The 6,890-nt window shown below is 38.6% G+C and overlaps 2 protein-coding genes across 2 annotated transcripts; both read left to right on the top strand.

Moving 5' to 3' along the window:
• Nucleotides 1-556: 556 nt before the first annotated feature.
• Nucleotides 557-3,289, top strand: LOC308570527 (olfactory receptor 6M1-like; the record flags this gene model as incomplete). Its single annotated transcript, XM_081165431.1, has 2 exons — nt 557-615; nt 2,318-3,289. Exon 2 carries the CDS (start codon nt 2,342-2,344, stop codon nt 3,287-3,289), a length of 948 nt encoding a protein of 315 aa, XP_081021557.1. The 5' UTR covers nt 557-615; nt 2,318-2,341.
• Nucleotides 3,290-5,994: 2,705 nt separating this feature from the next.
• LOC308571723 (olfactory receptor 6M1-like) lies at nt 5,995-6,890 on the top strand (the record flags this gene model as incomplete). Its single annotated transcript, XM_081167360.1, has 1 exon — nt 5,995-6,890. The coding sequence occupies exon 1, from the start codon at nt 6,012-6,014 to the stop codon at nt 6,888-6,890; it is 879 nt and encodes a 292-aa protein (XP_081023486.1). The 5' UTR covers nt 5,995-6,011.

The following is a 6,890-nucleotide window of genomic DNA, read 5'->3' as shown; positions in this document are numbered from 1 at the left end:
TACTAACTGGGCCTCCAAGGACTTTTTTTATTAATTAGTTTGTTTATTTATTCAGGTTGTGTGGGGATTGAATAGACATCTTTTATGCATATAGAGAGACAGAAAGAAGGGCTGAGGTTGCCATTTTTCTTGCCATTGCAGGAACTAATTTTAAAGTCAAATAGGTCAGTTTTTCAAAACACTTGGTGTTGGAACCAGTCTTTTCAGCAAGGTGCTCTAGTGCTTTATGGAGGTCAGAACAGACTTTACTCTTAGCAGGATTCATTGCTAGACACATGGGGCTTTAGATTGCTAGTGGATAAAAAAATATGTTAAATCTAGAACTTTAGTGCTCCTTTCCACACAGAACTCATGGATTTATGCCACTTAACTGTCCATGTTTTAACAAGAAATGCAGACATGCTAAATTCTAGACTTATTTTATTGTCTTTTTTATTGTGTGCTTAACTTGTTCATATACCTGTTATTACAGAACCTATAGGAAACACTTAACACGTATGATTTTCCTTACAAGAACTAGTCCATAATGGTCTGGCAGTAGCCATCATACTGCAAACAATTTTATTTTTCTTCTTTGATGGACATGTAAGCATGGATAACTCAGTCAACAAGAAAGTGAGTAATTACAAAAATCTATCATCTATCTCTATCTCTCTATCTCTCTATCTGATGTTCATACCAGCATATGAGGTGATATATCTCAATGGCAGACCACATTTCCATGTAATGATTTCCATGTAAATATTCTAAGATTCAATCTCTGGCAGACTGCCATCATGAAGACAAGTAGTTGGAGGTAAAGCCCATCAAAATTACTGGGCTTCCCTGTCTCCCAACTAAGTAAATGTAAGAGGCACTAGCATCCTGAGGTGTGTGGTTGATGTCTTAACGTAGATATCAGAAGGAAAGGTTTGGTTGATCGAAATGGTAGCTGCCCATCCTTCTTCGTGTAACTCACATGTTACTACTGCTTGTTTATTTGAGGTTAGGGAGATATTTGGATTGGAAGAACACACTGCAAAAGTAAAGAGGTTTCCAAAGGAAGTTAATGCTTTTCTCAAATTTTGGGAACCTCTGCAGTGTGTGTCCTGTGTCCTAGTGTGTAATTTTATACCCACTTAACAGCAAGCAAACCCTGATATTAAAAATTTATAGCACAAATATATGAAATTTGCCCTCTCTAGCCTTAAATGTACAAATGCTGCTAGTGCATATACACATACATTAGGACATTATGTTAAACTGTTTCATATGCAGCAGGTAAGTTAGTGTTGGAGCAACATTATAAACTGGAACTGTGTGTGCATTAAGCACTTGTTGTCCAGACACTTTCATTATCTATATCACAATAAATAGAGAAATAATAGTACACAGGATCAAATGCACAGAGAAATTTGATGACTAGTTTACAAATTAAGCTTGATTTAATGTGCATGTGTACATTTATACAAGTAATGTACAATTGGGGCCAGCTAGCACACATCTCTAATGAGTGACTTTCATGTTTAAACATATTGCCACAGAAAAAAAAAATGTATGCCCTAGCATCACCCCAGTGCAATGTTTTCTAAATGATTTTTCCAGCTACTAGTCATCAATTAAGTAGCAATTAAATGTAGATCAATGAAGCAATGTGTATGTTTATATGAACAAGGTATTTATGACTATTAACTGAATGTATACACTAACTATAATATCTAGAAGTTTGGTGATTAGTATTGGACTTAGACAAGGGAGATCTGCATTTAAATTCCTGTTCAGCCACAAAACTTATTGGGTGGCATTGAGGCAAGTAACCATTTTACAGCCTAATCTATGTCTAAAGGTGACAGTGAAGATAAAGGGGGGGGGGATGTTCATCACCTTGAGCTCTTTGGAGATAAGTCAAAATATACATTTAATAATAGGATCATTCTGTGACATTATGTCTCTTATGAGTGACTCAAGACATTCCTAAATGTTATAAGCAACTGAGGAATATACTTCTGGGAACCAAGCATAAGATAAGGTAGGGATGGGGAACAACTGACACCCCCCCCCCATTGTTGTTGGACTACAGTTCCCATTATCCCTGACTATTGGTTATGATGGGCATGGCTACTGGATGTTGGAGTGAAACTTCTGGAAAGCCAGAGGTTCTCTATCCTTAAGCTATTTATTTTCTCTCATACAGCAAAGCAGGAAAAAGCCAGTAAAAGTCAGGTCCAGGAAATCAGTCAGCTGGCTGTCCTGCAAAATGGTGGCAGTCTGGAGGCATCTGAGATGTAGCACTGTGGTTCTGATACCATTTGTAACAAGATGCTTTCTCGTTATCTAGGTGGAGAGATAAATATGATGAAACATGGAAAGGAAGAATGCAACACATGTAACTGAATTCATCCTAACTGGTTTTCCAAATCCTTGGGAGATAGAGATCCTCCTCTTTCTGATATTCTTCATCATTCTGATGGCAACAATGATTGGGAACACCATAATCATAACTCTTATAATAATTGATTACCGCCTACATTCCCCCATGTATTTCTTCCTCTGCAACTTGTCTGTCATTGAAATTTTTGCAACTCTGACAGTGGTGCCCAAAATGATGCAGAACTTCCTACTGGAAAAGAAATCCATCTCTTTCTATGGGTGCCTGGGTCAGTCATATTTCTATTTCTTGTTTGGCACCTCTGAATATGTTCTACTGGCTATGATGTCCTATGATCGATATGCAGCTATATGCTACCCACTTCGCTACAGCACAATCATGAGTGGGAAGGTTTGTGTCAATCTTGTTGTAGGTTCCTGGATGAGTGGATTCTTCTCCATACTTGTTCCCACGGTGATGAAGTTAGGCTTGCCTTACTGTGGCCCTAATGTGATCGATCACTTTTTCTGTGACAGTGCCCCTTTGCTCCACTTAGCCTGTACTGACATCAGCCTTGTGGAGTTTATTGACTTCCTCGTCTCACTTCCCATTCTTCTGGGTTCTCTTTTACTGACACTCATCTCTTACTTTTATATTATAAACACCATTCTCAGGATTCCTTCTGCCACAGGAAGGCAGAAGGCATTCTCAACTTGTGCCTCCCATTTCACCGTGGTTACAATTGGCTATGGCACCTCTGTCTTCATTTATGTTAGGCCGTCCCAAGCCAACTCTATGAGCTTCAACAAAATTGCCTCTCTGGTCACAACTGCAGTGACACCCTTGCTCAACCCCATTATCTTTACATTTAGAAACCAGAAAGTCCAGGAAGTTTTTAGGGACTCAGTTAACAAGTACATAAAGAAAAGAAAAGGAGATTGAAAAGGGCTGTAAATTTACATTTATTCCACCCACACCCCTTAATTTTCTTCAAGGTGATAATTGTAGGATACAAGGTTCTCACTTTAATCCCCCCACCCTGGTAGCCTTGTGGTGTAGTTTAGGTTGAGAAAAAGTAAATGGCCTGAGGCTGCCCAATGTGCTTTATGACCGATCGTGGATTTTACCCAAGTTTCTTCTTCATCACAGCATCCTAGACTTTACGACAAACAAAACATATTTAAAATTATTATTAAAATGTTCTAAATTTGTATGTCTATATTCTCTCAAATTTGCTTTTAGATGTTCTGTAGAATCTGTAATAATGGAACCATCCAACAAAAAGATGATATGCTATTATTTGTAAAGCATCTCTTGTATTTTTGTTTAAAATAAAAAATAAGGGTAGAAATGTTGAAGACAATATATTTTAGCCACAATAAATCAATTAATAAATTCTTGGTTGGATCTTATTGTGTTAGCAGTCATGGAAATATGAGAAGTACTTTAAATACAGTATATTAATTTCAAAAACTCCAAGAGAGGAAAAAGACAAGGGGAAAAAATGTGGTGGGATTGCAATGTTAAACCCAAGTCAAAATTAAATGAATATTTTAGGACTAAGGTTGCTTCCAGATGACCTATTTATTATAGGGTTGTGCACTGGGTTCAGCCAAAGCCCAAATCCTGAACTGAAATCAGCTGATTCAGAACCAACTGATTCAGCATGTATCCTCTGGAATGTTGCTCAGAAGATAATGTGGCCCTCACTCTGAAAAATGTCCCCTATCCCTGCTATGCACATTCCTATGGGCTTATCTCTATGTAGACATACATAGGACTATGCTGTTAAAATCCTATTAATTTTAATGGAACATGTTGCACATCAGATCTTAGTGTATTGCATAACATTTTATTTAGTCCCTGTGGTGATTCTGACAGTCTCATGAGAATCATTTTATGAACAAATTTTATTTAATCAGCTGGAAGGGTATAGTTGTTAAAGGATCGTTTGGTGAGCCATAGTAGCTGAGTGAAAGGAAGAGAGTGTTTAGCACCATCTGAAATAACTCTTAGAAAGAATATGAAACCTTTGTAGGTCAGTTATCATATGTGCACCAGGGAAGTCATCTGAACAAGTGATTTTCTATTGACTGAATAAGCTATTAAAACAGCTTATTCTGGAGTACCTCTGAAGTGCGTGAGGTTCCTAAAAGATCAAATCCAATTCTACAACAGCAATGGCAGGAACACAAATGAATATTCCTCTGATCTCTCTGTGTCCCCAAACATCTTTAGAATGTATCGCCTGGAAATGCAGCTGATTTTTTTTGCTGAAGATTTGGTTTAATGGTAAAAGAACACCTGTGAAGCACGGAGCATGATTTATGTGAGTCACAAAATGCCTTATAAAAATTAAAATCTTCTGTGATATTATGTGAGTTACAAATACATTTATTTTTAAAATATTTTTTAGCAAAGTGGGTTGGGTGTTGAGTGTTCGGTTTTTTTATCTGAATAGAAATTTTTTTAATCCTCCCACAGGAAGACCCATATGCAGCCTCCATACAGCAGGATAAAGTAACATAATGCAGGGATGAATATAAGGGCAGCATTGATAAAGGATATGGATAGTTAAGGACAGCAATGAATGTCTCAAAGGTCGTCTTCTTCTTCTTCTTCCTCCTCCTCCTCCTCCTCCTCCTCTCCTCCTCCTCTCCTCCTCCTCCTCCTCCTTTGGCAATCACTCGTAGCCAAGTAAGATTGTCTTCCATGGACACAGTCTTAACAGTGTGTGCATCTGTAAGTGACTGCGGAGGCCAATTCCACACATCCTTCCACAGTGGGGACATAGGTCTCAAGGTAAAACAAGGCTAGCAGGAGGAGAGGCTTTGGGTGCCACTACAGGTAGCAAAATCTTATCAGCTCGCAGTGACTGATTCAGTAACTTGCATATTCTTACAAAAACAAAAACAAAACTAACCCCACCACTGACCTTTACACTGGAGCATAGCGTCTCTCCAGCTTTTCAGGCAGGTCCCTTTCTCAAATCTAGTTAAGATTCCAGGGATTGCATCTAGGACCTAATGCATGCAAAACATTTGCTCTACCACTGAGCTGTACCCTTACCCTCGTAGTTCAATACAACACTGTTTTCCATGCAGGCAACTTTATGCTTCTCAGCTGTTCATCTGCCTTTCCCTTTTTCATTATTCAGCTCATCTTCTGTTTCTCCATTTGCCTCACCTTACTGCTCCATTTTTTTCCCTCTTGGAAGAAAAAGGAAACACACACATGCACACAGAAACATACATATTCATTTTGCCTTCCAGGAATATTAATTTTAAATATGATTCTTTAACAGCAAACATAAACATGAACACACGATTATGTTGTGTTTCCTTGAGTGTGTCCTGTCACCAGGCTTACCTCTCTTTGTCTTTTTTTTAATCTCTTGCTATATTATCTATGTGCCCGAAAAAAATAAGTTGCAAGTTATCATTTTATGTTATATGATATTGTATTTCACTCCATGGTATTTTATTTTATTTGTATTTTTGTATCATTTTACTTTTGTGAGGTCTTATATTAAATAATTCCCCCTCCCACCCACCAGTTCTACTTCTTTCTCTCAGGAATCCTTGAAACCATGACAGAGAATCAAACTGTTATTACAGACTTCATCTTCCTTAACTTTCCAGAACTGCATCGGCTGGAACATCTCATGGGAGTCATCCTCCTTGCATGCTACCTGCTCACCGTATCTGGAAACCTCATGATCATCATGATCATCATTCATGATCATCACCTACACACACCCATGTACTTCTTCTTATGGAATCTTTCCTGCTTAGAGATTTTAATTACAACCACTGTAGTGCCAAAGGTGCTGACTAGTCTTCTGCTGGGCTTCACAACAATTTCGTACCCAGCTTGCCTTTCTCAGTGCTATTTTTTCTTCTTCTTAGGAAGCAGTGACTTTGTCCTATTAGCAGTCATGTCATACGACCGCTATGTGGCTATTTGCAACCCATTGCGCTACACAGCAATTATGAGTACTCAGCTCTGCCCATGGCTAGTCCTCGGATCTTGTACTGTTGCCTTTTTGGCTACCATCTTTCCCACCATCCTGATTATAAATCTACCTTTCTGTAACAACAATAATATTGATCACTTTTTCTGTGACAGTGTAGCCTTGATGAAGCTGGCTTGTGCTGACACTAGTCTTGTGGAGCTACTGAGTTTCTTCTCATCCTCAGTCACAGTGATGGGATCCTTAATTTTCACAGTGGTGTCCTACATTTACATAATAAAAACCATTCTCAAGATCCCGTCTGCCTCTGGGCGCCACAAGGCATTCTCCACCTGTTCCTCCCACTTTATTATTGTCAGTCTTGGCTATGGTAGCTGCATCTTCATGTATGTACGGCCCTCAGGCAGCAACCCATCAATTAATAAGATGGTATCTTTGATCAATACAGTGCTGACACCCCTGATGAGTCCATTCATCTTCAGTCTGAGAAATCAGCAGGTGAAAGATGCCCTCAAGTCACTTTTTATTAAGCATGCAGTCTACTCAAAGAATAACCCAAAGTTGGGGTAA

The sequence above is a fragment of the Podarcis bocagei genome (assembly GCF_964188305.1).
Source record: "Podarcis bocagei genome assembly, chromosome: 13".
Lineage (NCBI taxonomy): Eukaryota > Metazoa > Chordata > Lepidosauria > Squamata > Lacertidae > Podarcis > Podarcis bocagei.
The sequence above is the reverse complement of the archived record's forward strand: the minus strand, read 5'-3'. Positions and strand labels throughout refer to the sequence as shown.